We start from the raw sequence: 19201 nt of genomic DNA, 5'->3' as shown, positions 1-19201 counted from the left end.
TTGATTATTATATGTCGAGGGGTCTTTTTTCTTTGGTCCAGCCTATTTGGGGTTCGGTATGCTTCTTGTACTTTCATGGGCTTGTCCTTCTTCAGATTGGGAAAGTTTTCCTCAATGTTTTCAGCACCATTGAGCTGGGCTTCCTCACCTTCGTCTATGCCTATTATTCTTAGGTTTGGCCTTTTCACGGTGTTCCACATTTCCTGGATGTTTTGTGATAAAGATTTGTTGGATTTACTATTTTCTTTGGTCGATGACTCTATTTCCTCTAGATTATCTTCCACGCCTGAGATTCTCTCTTCCATATCTTGAATTCTGTTGGTTATGCTTGTGTCTGTAGTTCCCGATTTTTTGCCCAGTTTTTCTATTTCCAGCATTCCTTCAGGTTGTGTTGCGTTTATTTTCTCTATTTCAGTTTTCAAGTCTTGAACCATTTCCATCACCTGTTTAATTGTTTTTTCTTGGCTTTCTGTACTTTCTTTAAGAAATTTATTCATTTCTTCCATTTTGTTTGTTTGTTTTTTCTTCCATTTCTTTAAGGGATTTTCTCACATCTTCTTTGAGGGCCTCTATCATTTTTATGACAATAATTTTTAAGCCGTTCTCTTCTGCTTCATCTGCTTTGTTGTTGTGTTCTGGTCTAGTTGGTATAGATTCCTTAGATTCTGGTGGTGTCATGCTTGTCTTTCTATTGTTGGGTGTTTTCTTGTATTGCCGTCTTCCCATAGCTTCTTCCAGTAGGTGCAGATGGGGTCTCTCCCTCTATCTATGGTACTTCCCCGGTCGGCTGAGGTGGGTCAGAGGTTCGATGTCTGTAGCTCTGGGTGGATCAAGCTCTCTAGGAGTTCTCTCCACAGGCAGGGGCCCCGCGATGGGGGTCAAAGATCAGGCTCCAGCAGAAGACTGGCAAAGGGAGCCAAAGCTCTCGAAGACTGGGACTCAGCATGTTCCCTAAGCTGATAGGCAGATCTAGCCTGGGCCTTGCATCTCCAACTGAGGCCTCTTTGGCAGAGGTCCTGCGGTGGGTGTCAAGGATCCAGCCTGCAGGAACCCAGAGTGAGATAGGTGGATCTCTGGGAGGAGCCCGGAACTCCAGTAGAGGACTGGCAGTGGGGGTCAGAGACCAGGCAGGTGGAAATTGCAGGTGGTCCCGTGTGGATAGGCAGGTCTAGTGTCCCCCTCTGACTTATCTAATCCTTTCTCTCCCTCTTCTGCTAACAGTGGGAGCAAGGGCTCTGTCTTTTTTTTTTTTTTTTTTTACTGGCTTTGGGCACCCTATTCCTCATACTGGGTCACCTTGCCCAGTCTTAATTCATGGGGAGGTGCTTAGTCTCACTGCAACTTTATATGCTTTGTGTATTCCATAGGAGACCTGCCCTTTCCTGAATAGAAATGGAGGAAGAGTGTGATGTGGGATGTCCTTCTGCATGCTTTGAATGTATGTTGCTTTTCTTGGTTAATAAATAAAGCTGATTTGGCCAATTGCCAGACATAACAGAGCCAGGCAGGAAATTCAAAGATACAGAGAGAAAGAAGGAAGATTCAGGAAGATGTCATGTAGCCGCTGGGGAAGCAAGATGTAAGATAACAAGTCATAAACATTGTGGTGGTAAAATATAAACTAAATGGGTTAATTTAACTGTGAGAGCTAGTCAGTAATATGCCCGAGCCATTGGCCAAATAATAATTAATATTAAGCTTTTGAATGTTTATTTGGGAACTGGTGGGTCAGGGACAAATCTCCACTTACAAGGAATGGTTTGGGGGTGGCGACAGCAGGAAGGTGGGGAGGAGGACTGGGAAGAGGAGGGAGTTGGGATGTAAAACAAATAAATAAAAACAAAAACTCATTATTGATCCAGGGTGAACTATGGTGGAATCACACTATGATTTGTTGTCCAAACGTTATGAAGAAGAGGTAAAGTTTCTTTTGCATCTCCCTCAGGAAAAATTCTCACAGCTGCCTCTCTTGTGAGGTCCATGGAACATATACACATGCACCTCCCATGCACAGACACACAAACATACACACACACACTCACACACACACACACACACACATACACACACACAGAGAGAGAGACAGATAGAGAGAGAGAGAGAGAGAGAGAGAGAGAGAGAGAGAGAGCGCACTGGATCTGTGGGGGATGTGGTAATGAATTAAAAGCCCTAGGCCAGAAAGAGGTACCCCAATAATGCAACCTTGCCCACAAGGAAGCCAGACTTGTAGGAAGGCTCTCTGCTCACTTGCACTTCAAAGGACTCTGGGATTAAACTTCCTCTTGTAATCAGCAGAGCAATCAAGGTCTGGCTCAGCAAGTGGTAATGGAAATATTCTGTGTGGGCTGAGGAAGCCCCACTATACAAACTTCAAGTAATCCAGGCATGTCTCCTTTCTCAGTCCTGTACCATGAGGGAGACATCTAAGGCAAGACACTCACATCCTAAGCTTTCTAAATCCTTCCCACTCCTTTTGGACCGAGAGCACCCTGGATAGGATCCAGCAATATCCCTGCTGATCCCACAAAAGCACGGTGCAGAGGTGATAAGTGATTACTGACTTCTGCTCTGCATCCAGGTCGGAGAAAGCTTTTGAGTTTTCCTACAAAGAACACTGCCTCAGCAGAGGGAAGGGTCTGAGTCCGGTACAGTGAGGGTCAAAAGTGGAGGAGAGCAGTGGTGCTAGGGGGAGTTTGCACTTGCAGTCAGAAGGGAGCCTCCACCCTCTCATCTAAATATAGAGCTACCCAATGTTGGATCACTAAAATATTTTAATAAAATATAAATCAGGCCTAACAAGATAGGCCCTAGTGTAATAGTAACAGAGGAAATATGTGTGTGCATGCACGTGTGATTTGTGTATGTGTGTCTGTTTGAATGAGTTCAAGTGCAAGAGCCAAGGAGGGCAGAAGAGTCATCAGCTCTCCTAGCACTAGAGTTACAGATGTTTATGAGTCACCATGTGGGTGCTGGGAACTAAATCTAGTTCCTCTGCAAGAACTGTATTCATCCTTAACTGCCAAGGCATCTCTCCAGTACTGCTAATAAAGGTCTTTAAAGCCTTATTTTCAGCAATGTAAATTCAGACAGAAATTCACAAAGCAAACATAGGGAAATTGATCTAATAGATTCATATGTAACACTTCATGCAGCAAAGACACCAGTTATTCTGGAGCACAGCGAAGGCCTAGCTGGAGAGAGGGATTTATCCTCTGGAGCAGTATTTTTATGTTCATCCGGGGGTCCCTTGTGTCTGGAGAAAAAGGTGCCTTTCCAAAAATGAAACTAGTCCCCAGCCTCTTAGGTCATCTTCCTCATGTCTAACCATACTTGGTGATGACCTTCCTTTGGCTGATGAAGACATGAGAGTACAATGTGGGTAGTAACACCCTTTGATCAGTATGTTGCCAAAGGCATCATAAAGTGACTCAGGTTTCCTAAGAGAGACTTCAAAGCATATCCAGCCAGCCGCAAGTGATATGTTAGCATATGAATCTTTTGCGTCAGTTATCATGAAAAAGACAACATCATTGCCCTTTACTGTTTAACATGTATAACAAGAAAAATAAAAACCCAGAGACTGATACCGGGGTTCAAACTTCAAGCTTAAGCTTAGAAAAGCAAAGCAGCCAAGCCACTAGTTCTTACCACTACCTCAGGCTGAAAGGGCTGACCCTGTCTCCACAAGCTCTCACTAAGCTTCAGACTGTAACCTCTTTTCAGTGTGGCTAGAGAATCCAATGCCTTCCTATCCTCAATGTGGCTGGAAAATGAATCTCACAGAATGGCAGCTCTGAGACTCTGTTCCTGTCTTAATTACATTTCATGAGTCCTGGGATTAAAGGCATCATCTCTATTACTCTCTTAGACTGATTTCAATCGTATGTAGCCCTGGGAGACCTTGAACTCTGAGAGATCCATCTGCCTTTGTCTCCTGAGTCCTGAGTTTGTGCAACTACTGCTTGGCTTTTATGTCTACCTAGTGCAGCTGCTTTGCTATTTTGATGTCCAGTGGCTTCAGTAAATCATAAACAATATATCACCATAAATGTGACATATCAAACTTTAAGCACAAGCTGTGGAATGCCAATTTGTCTTAACACTCTTCAAGTTTGTCAGTATCATAGGAATGTCATGGCAAAGCAATGCAAGGCTCCTGGTCAGAAGCCATAGACCACATGTTCTTGCACACTGATGCTTGTCAAAACATAGTTAATTTAAGGCTGGTGAACAGTGATGGAACTACAGCTATGTGCTTCTTTTTAACCATCACACAAATAGGGAGGCGGCATGAAATCTTCAAAAAAACTCTCTTAACAAATCTAGTTATGCTATTGGCCAGGAAACAAATGACAGATGCACAAGTATCAGCTATCTATTAGTGTCATAGCTTGTAGAAAAAGTAGATGGTGGCCTGCTTCTTGCATTTCTTTAGCCTGCATATGCGCCCCTCCTAAGGGTCTTTACAGTTGTGCAAAGGACAGGAAGTCTGGCAGTTGGCCTTCACATATAACTTCAATTCCCTTGAAAAGGAAACATATCAATAAAGATGTAGGTTGGGTTGCATTTGGTCTATGAAACCATTCATTTGGTGTGTGGTGCTGAGAAATGAGCAGAGATGTCTACTCAAAGCAACTTTAATATCCCATTGTCCTCCCAATAGGACTACCTCTCTCCAAACACCACCCCCATTTCCATGAATAAATAAAATCTCCACAAGGGAGACACAGTGACCCCAGAGCAACAGGCCTTTGGGAGCAGTAGGCTGAAGCAATAATAGTACAAATATCTTAATTTCCCGACAGGGAGAAGAGAACCGATTGTGCATAGAACAGGAGAAAAAGCAGCTGGCAACTGAGTCTCAGCGACCGCTTTGACTTAAGGCATTTTCTGAGACCCAGGGAGCTCAAGCAAGAATTCATGCATGATCTTTGGCTATGTGTAGGGTACTTCTCACCAAGAGCAACTGCTTGATTTACCCATCAGTTGCTGTCAAACTTGACCTGAAAGACCACCCACTAAAATTCCCCTTGAACTGCAGAGTCAACTAAGAAAGCTGGACAAAGCTGTGCACTGGAATTGCAGGCACGTTCTAAAACCCTAGGAACAGTCTAGAAGGCCTCCAAGGCTTTCACAGTGGCAGGCGGCCAACATGTAGCCACTATGGATGGACACCTTCTACTGCTGCTCAAAGAGACTCAGTAAAGGATGCTCACCCTGCCTGACTTCTTTACTTGCCTGTGGCAGCCAGAGGATGTTCTTCGCAGAGGACAAGAATAATTTCAGTTTCTCTACAAAGTGAAATACACACAGTACACATGTAAAATGAACCATTTTATTGAACAACTACAGGAGCAAAAATAGTGGGATTAACCACATTTTTAACAGACCAAGCAAAAAAATGCTACATTCTGTTCCCCCTTTCTCTTGAAACAGAACAGGCTTGCTAGAGGCCTGAGTCAGGTGTAGGATCAGGGTCATAGCAGACTTCAATTATGTGTGACTGAAGCCATTGAGCAGGTGACCATGAAAATCCATTGCACTCCTGATCAGGAAGATCAATGCTCCCTTTACTTCCATTGGGAAATGAATCATTTGATTTTGACTAAAAGTTATTGTTTTTGTGTGATGGGTTTTAGGCTGGCTATACCAGCAGAATCTGGAGAAACTGCTGACAGGTAATGGCATCTATATGTATAATTTTTCTTGCAGGTGGGGAGAACTTTCTGGACTTTGACAGAAATGCCTGGCTGTTTCTGACCAATCTTGGCAACATTCTCCAGTACCCTGGTCTCAAGGGGGCACTTCTTGGAATTTTAAGTTGATTCTCCCACCCATCCCCCCATGTTGGAAAAGCACAGGCCTTTCTTCACTTTTTGCTGTGCTAGAAGGAGCAGATACTATGTAAGAGAAGAAACTCCAAGGTGTTGGTGATCATGGTAAGTAAAGGTGGGACATCTGTCTGGGCCAAAGCATTTTACCATGGCTTAACCTATCCATCTCCAGCACAAGCTTGTAAAAAAATACTTTAACAGAGAATATGCTGTACAGAACTAGGATTTGACACTGTATATTACAATGCTAAAATAGCTGTATAAATACTATACAGGCATGGAATCATGCCATTGGAAGGGCTCACTGACTAAGCCCTGCAAACCTGCTGTCATCCTGCCTAAAGCGAAATTTCTGTACAGCAGGGACAGGGAAAGCAAGGCTGAACTGTCTCTGAACACAACAGGTGTGTCCAGACCTAGTTACAGTCCCCACTGGCTACCTATAGCAACACAGTTGAGCCACAAATGGAAGTGGTCCCATAAGAACCACATTTTCCAATACTTTTATAGGAATTTAGCACTAGAAAATCTGCCAAGACCACAGATGTGCCTTCCGTAGGCATAGGCAGCAGTCATCCCTGGGTGGGTACCACAGGAACGAGAACACACTTCAAGTACCCATACAGAAAGAAGTGGGTTCTTCTCTGATGTGTTACTGGCATCCACATTGGTAGATATCCTTAGTTCCGGCCACCTATGTACTGTTATGAGTGGCTGGTTGGCACTGGATGCAAATGAGGTTTCAGATGGAGGTCCGTAGTTTCAGGCCTGGGTAGGGGCAAGGGAAGTGGGAGTGTGGGTTTCAGTGGACTCACACTCCAGCCCCAGTGGTGCGCTTTAGTCCGGCATTTCAATATTTAATTTGGGTGGAGGGAGGACATATTTGCCAGGGCTCTGGGTGATGACCACCCTGGCCTTCTTGCGAAACATAGGTGCAATTTTAGGAGGTTCTGGAATGGGAGTTTCTTCTGTTTCCTCATTATCTTCATGGTGGAGGTCATATGAAATGTTTCCATACTCTCTCAAAAATGGGAATATTTCAAGCAGAAACTGGCAGAAATCTTTGCGAATACCAAACCACCCTGAAAAATAAGAATTTTTCCTTTCAAATGCTGGGCTTTAATGTCACATTTCTATCCTGAACAATGAGTTTAACTGACATTATGTACCATTTCACTCAGTTCCTCAGAAGTGAAGCCTGGCCAGGATCTAATTGTTCAATAAGCAGAGGAAGTTAGGCCTCCAGCTTTCTCAGAGTGGAACCCCAGACCAGTGGTGGCAGAATCCCCAGGTCCCTGCTGGGAGGTGATTCTCCAGCCTCCAATCAGAGCTCATGGTTGAAAAATGGTGACGTAGGCTAAAGAGTGCAGCTTTACTTGGCCAACCATAGCCTCCTCTGATGGAGGCTGGAGTTGAAGAGCCACTATGATAGTGATTCTCAAATACTGGCAAATCCTGGACCATAGGTAGCACTTTCTTCTAGATCTAGGTCAAACTATTTGGTGACAGTAATATTTAAGCAAAGTATTCCTGTAACCATTTGAAATCTGAGTAGACATAAGGAATTGGCAAGAATACAAGTCTGAGCTCATGGGAATACCTCAAAGGAGGTTATTGGGCTATGTTCTCCTTGTTCCATAGGGGACTGTCAGCTTGTTGCTGGCCCCCCCAACAACAGCCCTGCCTGCACTACACTTTAGGCTTTCCCTTTCCAAGGCTATCAGATGGGTAATTATCTGGGTCACACAGAGTAGAGCTTACAGCCTTATGAGGATGGTACTTTCCTCAAAGATCACCTCCAAAGTGCAAAGACCACCTCCAGAAGCAATCTAGCTCCACAAAATGGGCAAGATTCTATTCCACTGAGGAGAATAGGTAGAAAGGGACCTGGCGTGACACTTGACATTTTGGTGGAAGAGGTGGATTTTTCATGGATCCAGAAAGGGTATAGAACCCACTTTTAAGGAGCTGCCATGTTTCTTCCTACCTCTACTTGTCCACTTGTAGTGTGCCCTGGGAATAAGGTGTAGCAGACTAGTATCCCAAAGTAAATATGACAGCATGCTCTTCCTATGGCGCACCACTCCACTTCCTCATCTTTAACATAACTACAACAACTTCTAAACAAGGGTCCAGAGATTCATCTTTTCATGAAGCACAGCGCGCGTGCGTACACACACACACACACACACACACAGAATTTCTTAGTGTATGGACGTACAGTGGTTTCCTCCTTTCTGTCCAAAGGTTGTTGCCATCAGTGTAATCAATGAGAGCCACAGGGGAACAAATATTGGAATACAGGAGAAAGCATTGTGGCCATCCAATTTGTGAACCAGCAGGATCTAGAAAAAGACAAAGTCAAGGTGGTATTGACGTATCACTAGAAAATGGTGCAAGTCTGTAGCTGTCCCCGTTGAAATCCCTTTCTGTGTCACTTGTGTCATATCTGAGAAGAGGGAAGGCCACCACAGGTAAATAGCAGCAACAAACCACCTATCAAGGATAAATGACCATGGGAGAGTTTGCATCCTTCCTAGGGCCAAGCAAAAGTCCACCCAGCTGAAAAATTCCCACTGCCAGGAGTTTACAAGAAACATCTCCCAGAGTTTGTTCAAAGGAGTCAATAATATCTAGAGTAGAATTCCCCACCGAACTCAATACAAAACCAGGATGTCCACCCCTCACTTTTAGAAAGTAGAAGGTGGACATTGGCAGATACCGTGTAGCTAGAGTTGTACTGCTGTCTGTGAGTTCCACTAGAACATTCCATTTATCCTAAATTCCCTGTGGACTTTCTGCTCCCTCAAGGATAGCAGCACACCCACCTAGCTATGGCAGATGCATCCCAGATAGGGGTGGGCTATGGGAGCGCAGAGGTTTCCTGGAAAAAACTTACCTCAAAAGTAAGAAGAGGCACAACAATGGTCATCCAGCTCAGTGCCATGGTTATATGTGTCCTGCGTTGTTCTGCAATCACATCCATAGAGCGCAGGAATAGAACAGACCAGACGATGTAATAGAGGACCACCAGGCACAGGAAGGACATGAGGATCCACAGAGGGACACACACGACCTAAGGAGGAGTAGAAACACAATGTCTTCAGAGCTCCCTTGCAGCCTCCGGTAGCTACCATTATCACTTTGCTGGGTCTGTGCCGATAGTCAGGGAGAAGAAGAATGGGTACAGACAGTCCTGCCTGGGACTGTAATGGAGATAGCAGAGGGAACATCACGCTGACCATGGGATTTTCATCCAGGGAATGCCGTCACGGGGCCCTACTCCTTTCAGGAGACAACATTCCCACCTGACTCCAAGTCAGCATCTTTTCAGTTTTTTCAAACACATTCCCTCACTCTCAGTCCCTGCCACACGCCTTCTCTCAATTGCTCCCACATGCCTTCACTCTGGGCCACTCCCTCCCTTCCTCTCAGTCACTCATTCCCACATGCACAGTCTCTTGCCCTCTGACTCGGTCACTAATATGTTCACTACTCCACAATACTCGCAAGCACTCATTGAAGCACGCACGCACGCACCCCTGGTCACTCCCTCATCCATTTCACCACGCTCACTCAGACTTGCTCGCATACCCCCTCTTGTTTTCTCTCATTCTTGCCTATTCACGAAGTAGCTCACTCCCACTCATTCTTACTCATGCACATATTCCATAACCCTGGAGTCATTTCTCCCTTCACTGTCACAGCCACTCTGTCCCTTCCTCACTCTCACACACTCATCCACACTCCCATGCTTTCAGTCACACACGGAACTAGGCTCTTCTCACTTACTCTCAGCTACACCCCACTCCTTCCAGCCACCCATTCACACAGGCTCTTCCTCAAAGAATCCCCATGCTCACTCAGTCTCGCTACTCCACATGAGAGTTCTTCCTCACTGTTTCATTCTCGTTCTGTCAGGTCTTCATTCACATTTCTCCCACATGCCCACTGTCACACAGACTTCCTCTCTCTTGTTTAGTCTCTCACATAGTCATTCACTCCCAATCTCCTTTACCCATTCCCTCACTTTTATTTTCACTTGAATTACTCAGCACCACAGTCTCTCCCTCCCTCAGTCACCAATTTGTATGTGTGTGGGGGTGTGCACACGAGTAAGTCTTTATTTTTTAATTGAGTCCTTTTCATATATTAGCCAGTAGTCAAAGTTTTGACGTGTTCTTGCAGAACCTTTTCCTCAGCCAATGACCTGTCTTTCCCTTTTATTTTAAGAAGTCTAAATTTATAGTTTTGTCTTATAGGTCATACTATCAGTGCCATTTACAAAGAATGCTTCATTTAATTGCAGGCTTCAAAGATTTATCCTTACTTTTTCTTCTAACAGTGCTATAATTTTGACATTTTTGCTTTGACCTATGATTTGAATTGTTAATTGACTTGGGCCTCTTGAATAGCTTGGAGTTCTTGATGACAGATTTGTTACAAAGTCTATGTATAGCTTCTAATAGCCCTTCTAAAGTACATCTATGGTGGTGTTAATTTACTGGTACTCCTTTCATGAGTACAGGGACAGTGACTTAAACACCTTCATTTGCTCTCTCACCAATTATAAGATATGTGTTGTCAGACTTCTTCATCCATTTGTATCTCTACAGGGTTAAGGGTCAGGATCCCTCCACTCAATTGTGGAAAGTATTCAAGATGCTTTTTTTTTTTCCTAACACAAAAATGCATGGGCACACACACACACAGGTGTGCACGCACACACATGCACACACACACACACACACACACACCAAGAATACATTAAGCACCAAAGAAAACACAATTCATCCAAAATTTAAAACATTGGTATGACCCCTTGAGATAATAGTCTCATGTAGCATAGGCCATGAACTTCCATGTAGTCAAGGCTGACCTTGAACTTCTGATACTCCTCTATATATCTCCCGAGTGTTAGTATTTTAAACACTTGCCACCTGGCCTGGTTTATTCAGTAATGGGAATTGAACTCAGGGCTTTGTGCATGTTAGGCAAACACTCTAACATATAAGCTACAACTACCACCTCATCTTCTTTTCTAAATCATTACTACTTTAAACAATAGTATATTCTCTAGCTTTTACGATTAATGTATCTTATCTTCTCTACCCACTCAGTCACTTTTAACCAACCATTAACTGAAGCCATGGTTTAAAAGGATTACTCATATAAAAAGGTACAGGTTTTCTGAAAAGCATGTTCAAAGACTATAAAAGGGATATATATATATATATATATATATATATATATATATATATATATATCAAAAAGTTCCCACCCACCTACATTTTCTTTTTAAAAACATTTATTTTTATTTTCTGTGTATGGGGTGTTTTGCCTGCATGTATGTCTGTGCAGTACCCATGGAGTCCCAGAAGAGGGTATCAGATCCCCTGGAACAGGGTATTAGCGAGCCATCAATCCAGCCCCATATTTTTAAAAAGTATGTGTATGTATGAAAGAATTACATGAAAGTAAAATGGAGAGTATGTTGGAAAGTAAAGGGTTTAAAGGCAGGGACAAGTGAAGGAAATACAAGGTAAAAGAAAGATAAATGTATGTTTTCTCTTCTATGTGGTATTTAGATTTACAATGTAAATGTGACATGAAAGTAGATGGTGTCTGTTTGGAGAGGAGAAAGAGCTAGCAGGATGGAGAAAAAAGAGAGGGTAATGGGGGCAAATTTATAGGCAAACAATAATGAATGATATACACATAGAAAAAATGTCAAAATCCCATTATTTCGTACACTAGCTAAACATATCAATAGGAAGAAAAATCTGTTAAAATGTTGCAATCTTGGGGCTGTAGAGATGGCTTAGTGGATTAGAGTGCATGCTGGTCTTGCAGAGGACACAGGTTCCATTCCTGGTACCCACATGATGCCTCACAACCATCTGCAGCTTCAGCCCCAGGGAATTTTACACCCTCTCTTCTGGTTTCCTCAGCCACTAAAGGTATATGGTACACTGACATACATTCAGGGAATCTGTCATATACATAAAACTAATAAAATCTCAATGAATTCTTTATAATTGTTTTAAAAGTTTCTGTCTTATAACTCAGTAATACCTTTATTCTAGAATACTTTTAAAGAAAACAATAAAATATTAAACAAGGATTTTTGTACCCAAAAAAACACCAGAAATTTGAGATTAAAAAAAATCCTGTAATGTTTGTATAACAGGATAAATATGGCTGATAATAATTAAATGGCTCAAAACAGCTAAAAGAGATTAGCATTTTGAACATTCCTTCCACAAATGATAAATGTCTGAGGTAACAAATAGTGTAATAAAACTGATTTAATTATTACATATTATAAATAAATAAAGTTCTGTTTCCCATAAACAAATATAACTAGGGTATCACTAAAAATTCAGAAAACTTAAGAATATACGTACACATGGGAACATTTTGAAATCACAAATACTAGTGGCAAGGGGGATGTTTAATAAATGCAACTTATGAATCAATTAAGCCTTAAATGTTATGTTTACAATGACATTTATTGATATGAGCAAATGCTTATCTTATACTAAAACAAAAGAGCAGGATACAAAATATTACACACAGAGTAACCTGAACAGCTTGTGTACAAGGGACTAAAACCTACTATGTAAGCTCCCAGTGTTGGTATTATGTGTGATCATTAGGCTTCTGCTCATACTTGCTAGTTTTTTACAAGTCTCCTGCAACAGATAGGAATTACTTTTATAATAAAATGTTTGTTTAAGGGTTTAAAAAGCTACGTACAAGCCAGGGCCAGTGGATGATCTTGTCCAGTCTTAAGGCAATGAATATAAACTGGAGAATGTTGACCGAACACAGAATTTCTAGCTATAAATGAAGAAAAGAACCAGTTAATCAAGTTAACACAGTGGTTATTTGTTCAGCATACTAGCAGGCAGTGCAAATTACAATATGGGAAAACATGAATACTACCGTGTTGCTACTGATCTTTTGTCAACAGAAAAGCACAGTAACATCATGCTTAGGGGAATGGTGCACAGGTCTTTTGTATCATCCTTATGGTCAGTTGGTGCCTTGGCCATATTGTTGTTCAAGAGCTGAGTGCTGTTGGCTGCATAGTGATCTTCCTGGAACTAACTCTGTAGACCAGGCTGGCCTTGAACTCACAGAGAGATCCGCCTGCCTCTGCCTCCGGAGTGCTGGAATTAAAGGCGTGTGCCACCAATTCCTGGCACCCTCCAAGCCTCCATTTTATCCCTACTGACAATCATCTATACTTATAAGCACCCCCACACTTCTTTTTTACTCCTAACCAGGACTCTGCCTAAGTCCCAAGCCTTCTTTTCCAACTCATTGAGGACTTTCTCACCTCAAGACAACACTTACAGATTCAGTATTGCATCTAATTCTGACTATGCTACTGACCTTTCCCAAAAGAAACTAGTTGCCTGTGGTACTTTGAATATAGTTGGCCCCATAATGTCATAGGGAGAGGCACTATTGGGTGGTGTGGTTTTGTTGGAGTGGGGATGGCCTTGTTGGAGGAACTGTGACACTTTGAGGTTTCCTATGCTCAGGATACCATCCAGTGTCATAGTCAACTTCCTGTTGCTTACAAGATACAGAAGTTTCAGCTACTTCTCTAGCACCATTCCTGCCCGCATGTCATCATTCTCTTTGCCATGATGATAATGTACTGAACCTCTGCAACTGAAAGCAAGCCACCCCACTTAAATATTTTCCATATAAGATTTGCCATGGTTTCGCTGTCTCTTCACAGTGGTAGGAACCCTAAGACATTGCCAATTCCTGATTAAACCCAAAATGTCCAAATACAAGTAAGTTCACTTTTCCTGTGATTCAGCACACACACCTTTTCTACTGCAGTCCAGCTTTGTGAGACAGGAATAGCTACACAAGGCCCTACTGTCTTGTACTCCATTCCAAGCTACTGACAACTCCCATCCCCAAAGGAAATTACCTTCACAAAGGCCCTCAGTACCAACAGGCAAAATATTTGTACTTGCATCTTACTGGGCTATTTGAAGAATGTTTTATGGTTGGCCAATCATTCTTTCCTGTACTACTATCTGAGTTTCAAGAATCTCACCATACAGTCTTGATATCCTGTGAGTATTCAGAGATTTCTTCTTGGGCCCCTTTTCCAATCCTTAAACGGTTATACTTCTAGTACCCCAAACTAGATCCATACTAGTGAATCACACACACTCATTCACACCACCTGGGGGTGGGGAAAAGTTTAAGCAACACTGTGGCTTACCATATTACCTAGTGACTAGTCTGCCTGTAAACTAGCCTTACTGCTACCCATGGCTCTCCTAAAAACACCTGCCATTAAACTGATCCCCAACTGAGCTCATTTTCTTCTGAACCCTGCCCTTAACCTTTGCATCACTGTAGTGAACAAAGCAGCCTGTTGTGGTCTCAACATTCTCATAATCATCACATTCTGCCCATTCTCTTAGCCAACCTTCTCTTACAGGCCTTACTCACTATTTATTAACATTATGGCTTCCTAAGTCTGGCCCATTTTTTTTCACTAACCCCACAAAAACCAATTCCACAATTCTAGTCCCTGAAATGTGGATGGCATCCAAAGGTCCCCAGGCTGCTGTCACCTGGAGACAGACTTCACCCTTGTCTATAAACATATTTTTACTCTAGAGAACTCTCTACCAGCTCTCCACCCACATCTTCCAATAATTTCAGCTTTTAATCATAACAACTGCTGAAAACCCTTCTTTTAATACTGTTGAACCAACACAGGTAATGCAGTGGAAGACAAGGGGGAAAACTACAAACCATGCCAAGCTAGGAGTGTGCATGACACAGGTATCAGTCAGTTTTCCTGGTTCACTGAGATGATGAGAGCACCTCAGTGCATATTTATAAGATATTATTTACTCTCTGTCTGTCTCTCCCCCTCTCTGTCTCTGTCTCTCTCTCTCTCTGTGTGTTATATGCAGGACTCACTCATATAGGTACATATAGAGGCCAGAGGTTGACATTGGGTATCTTCCCAATTCATTTATTAACATATTTATTTGGAGACAGAGTCTCACTATGTTGACCTGGCTGGCCTGGAACTCACTATGTAGAACAGGCTGGCCTCAGAGATCTACCTGTCCTCCTGAGTACTGGGATTAAAGATATGTGCCACCATGCCAGGCTCTTACTTTAATTTTTGAGGTAGGATCTAAAACCTGTAACTTAACCTATTGCTTAGACTGGCTGGCCAGCAAGGCCCTCAGGAGCTGCCTGTTTCTGCCTTCTTCCATTGGGATTCCAGGCATTTACCTCTAAGCCTGGCTTTTGCATGGGTTCTAGGGATGTGTGGAGGTTTGAATAAGACGACCCCCATAAGCTTATTTGAATGCTTAGTTACCAGAGAATGGAACTATTTCAAAGGATTACAAGAATTGGGAGGTATGGCCTGCCTCCTTGTTGGAGGAAGTATATTACTGGGGGCATGGATTTGCGTATTTTTAGTTTAGTTCAGTTTTTTTTTTATTTTAGTGTGTGTGTATGTGTTGACCAGGCCCAGTCCATCTGTCTGTCTGTCTGTCTCCCCCACACCTCTGTGGATCTGAATGGAGAGTTCTCATCTCCTTCACCAGCATCACACATGCATACAACCATACTCCTCACTATGATGACAATGGACTAAGCTCTGAACTGTTAGTGAGTCCCTAATTCAAAGCTTTACTTTATAAGAATTGCCTTGGTGATGGTGTCTCTTCACAGCAATAGAACACTGACTAAGAATGTGAACTCAGGTCCTCATGCCTTCACAACAAGTACTTTAATTGGTGAGCCATCTCTCAGCAGTGTATACTTTTGAGTGCTGAAGATGTAGTCGCTGTTCAGGTCGTCTCTGTGCAAAGGCTTGTGCAAAGACATGTGCTTAGCTTCCACACGTCTCTCCTATTTCTACTCCAGGAACATCTTGGCTAATCTGGGGTCCATTTGGTTGACCAGTTTTTCTTGACTATTCTTTTAGTATGCCTGGAATATGCTCCTTTCTACTCTCTTAACATGTAGCACACTGGCAGGTTCTAGGTCTTCTTTTCTCTCTCTCTCAATCTCTGTGAGAACTTCTCTTCTCACTTCCCATAGCTTTCCTTTACTGATATTCACATTCTTGATATACCTAACACCTTGGGTTCTCCAATGAATGGTGGCTTCCCTCTCATAGCTCTGTACATTGTCCTAAAAATGGCTGTTTCATGGAATTCTGACACTGGCATACTCGCCAGGCACCACAGGCTTTCTTTTGAAATATGAGTAGAATCCTTTGTGACGTTATAATTATTGCATTCTGCCTGTAAAATTAGCGACATGGAGATGATACCAAGGTCCACCACTGCTTACATCATGGCTACAACAGACACTACATGCCTGCATGGAAAAACGTGGAGAAACACTTCCAGATTTCCTTGTGCAAACTGAGGACCCTGGGTGCTCTCCTGTAAAAAGGGAAACCCTTTCAAATGAGTTTGTAATTTTACACTACCAAAACTGTAATTCCTGAAAGGCTTTCAGAGATACCTTCCTATTGTCATGGCATAAAACAGGCAACTTCTTTTTAATGTATCTAATAGTCTTAGATACCATGCTTCTTCTAGCACCAACTTTTATACCCAAGGTAGTTTGAATGAGACATTCCCCTTATAGTCTCATACATTTGAACATTTTGTCCCCGGTTTGTGGTACTATCTTAGTGAATTTAGGAGGTACAGTCCTGCTAGAGGAAGGATGTCAATTGGGATATGATTTGAGTTTAAAAGTCTCCTGCTTTCTTATGATTTTCTCTCTATGTTACATGACTGAGGTTGAGGATGTGACATCTTAGCTTCCTACTGTTGCCATCATGCCTCCTGCCTCTGTCATAATGGATTCTTATCTATCTGAACAGTAAACCTAAAATAAATTCTTCTATGAGTTGCCCTGGTCTATCATAGCAACAGAAAAGTAATAACAAAACCCAAATTGTAGGATTTTTTCAACCCTTTCTGTTCTGCTTTTTGCTCCCTATTCTTACATAAATCTGACTAAAAGCTGCCAGCAGTATGTATTCTACAAACTGAATGCTGGACTACCTTGAAAGTTCTTATAGTTCATCAAATTTTACTTTTTTCCTTTTAAAGACTGTTTCTCTGAAGTATTTTGGTCACTGAGTATAAGCTAACATCCAGTGGTCAGTAGTCTAAAAAGATAAAGTACTGAAAGGAGCCTACTGTACTGGGCCCAGGCACTTGTGCCAGGGCCTGAGGAATGTGCCATACCCTGAATAAGTATAGATTAGTATAGACTAAGGAACATGGCAATGAATAAAGCATTGGAAACAGAGTAGTATGCAAGAGTTGCTCTTTGAATAGAAAGAAATACCATGACAACTCTTTCAGATGAGAGACAGAAAGAAAAGTTTCTGGGATAAGTGAGGCCAACTCCCAGAACAAATGCTCAGGAGATAGGCATGTAAAGAGAGAAGATGGAGGTTTTTAAGAAATGTAAAGCCTCAAATATCCCTGAGAAATTAGAAGTCATGTGTACAGACTGATGGTACTAATGCTTCCATATCGACTCCCTCAACTCTAAGAACCACTGTTACACATTTGTTCCCTAGTTATAATTTAAAAAACAAAAACAAAAGCAGTATGAGAGAGAAAGATGCCACGTGACAGAGTTCAAGTGGAGGGTTTTGTTTTTTATTAGTGAAAGGGATCATAAAAAAAGGGGAAAGAGAAGGGAGAAAGAGAAAAACAGAGAGAAACAGAGAGAGGGAGGGAGGGAGGAGGATGGGAGGGAGGTAGGGCTCTTTTAAAAGGGAACACAGTGAATGAGCACAGGTGGTACTCTTAGTGGCTACAGCTTAGGGTGTTTCCTGTCAGAACCCCAGGGACAGTTCAGCACAGATGCCTGAATATTAACTAACAGTACCTCTCATGAAATTTTAGTGCTGTACATATTTTGTAGATAGTACATTTGTGCTTGCCTGTCTGCCTGCCTTTTCTTTCTTTCTTTCTTTCTTTCTTTCTCTCTCTCTCTCTCTCTCTCTCTCTCTCTCTCTCTCTCTCTCTCTCTCTCTCTCTTTCTTCCTTCCTTTCTTTCTTTTTTTGATTTGATTTTTGAGAGAGGTTTTCTCTGTACAGTCTTGCCTCTCCTGGAACTAGCTCTGTAGACTGACCAGGCTGACCTTGAACTCACAGAGATCTGCCTGCCTCTGCCTCCTAAGTGCTGGGATTAAAGCATCCTCTGCCACTGCCCAGCTATACCTGTACTTTACCCATAAAGAGAACACAACTGTCCCCGTTTCTAACCACAAATCAGTACTTACTATTTGAGGTTGAATATGCACTGACCCTGTTAACCCAATGTCGGACTGAAGCTACAGACCATAAACCTATGGTGGTTTTGTTCATCAATCAGGAGACTTTTTCAGCAGTCTCTGCTAAGCAGCCAAAGGGTAATAGTACAAAAGAAGAATCGCTTGGGTTTACTGAAGGTTTTTATGAACTACAGAGAATGTAAAAGAGGGCTGAGAAAGGTACTCTCCTTCCCAAAGTGTACCTGTCCCTACCAGGCACACTTCCTCCATGGTTTTTCACCACTTCTATAATAGTAAGATTCCCCGTCCATCAAGACCAAGTCCTTCTTGATACTCTAGATCCTGTTCTTGTAGCTTAGCTCTACCACTATTCCTCTCTCTTGGGACTTTTAAACCTATACCTAGGTTCATCTTCCAATTCTATATGTTCTTTCCAGATCAGCTGCAGCTTTCTCTTTATCTGCAGAGCTTGAAACAAGACATTTGTAACCAAACTCTGTACTTTATTCATGAGACATATGCTATACAATTACCTGTGATGTTTGAAAAAGCAGACAATACTAAACACTTTATATATTGTTTTATTCCTAATATACACATACCTATGATAAAAATTGAATTCATAAATTAATAACAGTAAGAAGTTAACAACAATAATCATTAAACAGAACAACTCTAACAAAATACTATAATCAAAGTAACATGCATGTGATCTTTCTCCCAAACATCTTATTTTATGGTACCACATTTTCAGACCACAAGTAACAGCAAGTAACTAAAACCATGAAAAATGTAATATCAGATAGAAAGTGGGAGGTGGATTTCTACCACTTCTCATTGTCCTCTATTAATACATTGCTTTGGACCCTCAGATCCTTTGTAGTTAAATTCTCTATGTTTGGATTTGGGCTGACTGAAATGGAATTCTGGCCCTTCTCCTTAATGTGTGTCCATGAATAAATAATCCTTCTCAGGAAAACACCTGCACCTTTTTCACAAGGTTGCTGTAAATATTTACCAAGTTGTTGCTAAGTACTTGTGA

General features: G+C 42.1%; 1 protein-coding gene across 1 annotated transcript in view; it reads right to left on the bottom strand.

The window, feature by feature from the left end:
• Positions 1-5321: 5321 nt before the first annotated feature.
• Tmem185a (transmembrane protein 185A) overlaps positions 5322-19201 on the bottom strand; it is a 28725-nt gene continuing 14845 nt past the window's right edge. The window contains exons 4-7 of the mRNA XM_051178634.1: positions 12594-12677; positions 8734-8910; positions 8056-8179; positions 5322-6916 (exon numbers count right to left, since the gene is read on the bottom strand). Coding sequence (XP_051034591.1) covers positions 6672-6916; positions 8056-8179; positions 8734-8910; positions 12594-12677 — 630 coding nt within the window. The 3' untranslated portion in view covers positions 5322-6671. The remainder of the gene's footprint in view (positions 6917-8055; positions 8180-8733; positions 8911-12593; positions 12678-19201) is intronic.

This window comes from Phodopus roborovskii, unplaced genomic scaffold, assembly GCF_943737965.1.
Source record: "Phodopus roborovskii unplaced genomic scaffold, PHOROB, whole genome shotgun sequence".
Lineage (NCBI taxonomy): Eukaryota > Metazoa > Chordata > Mammalia > Rodentia > Cricetidae > Phodopus > Phodopus roborovskii.
This window is presented reverse-complemented; position numbering and strand designations above follow the sequence as displayed.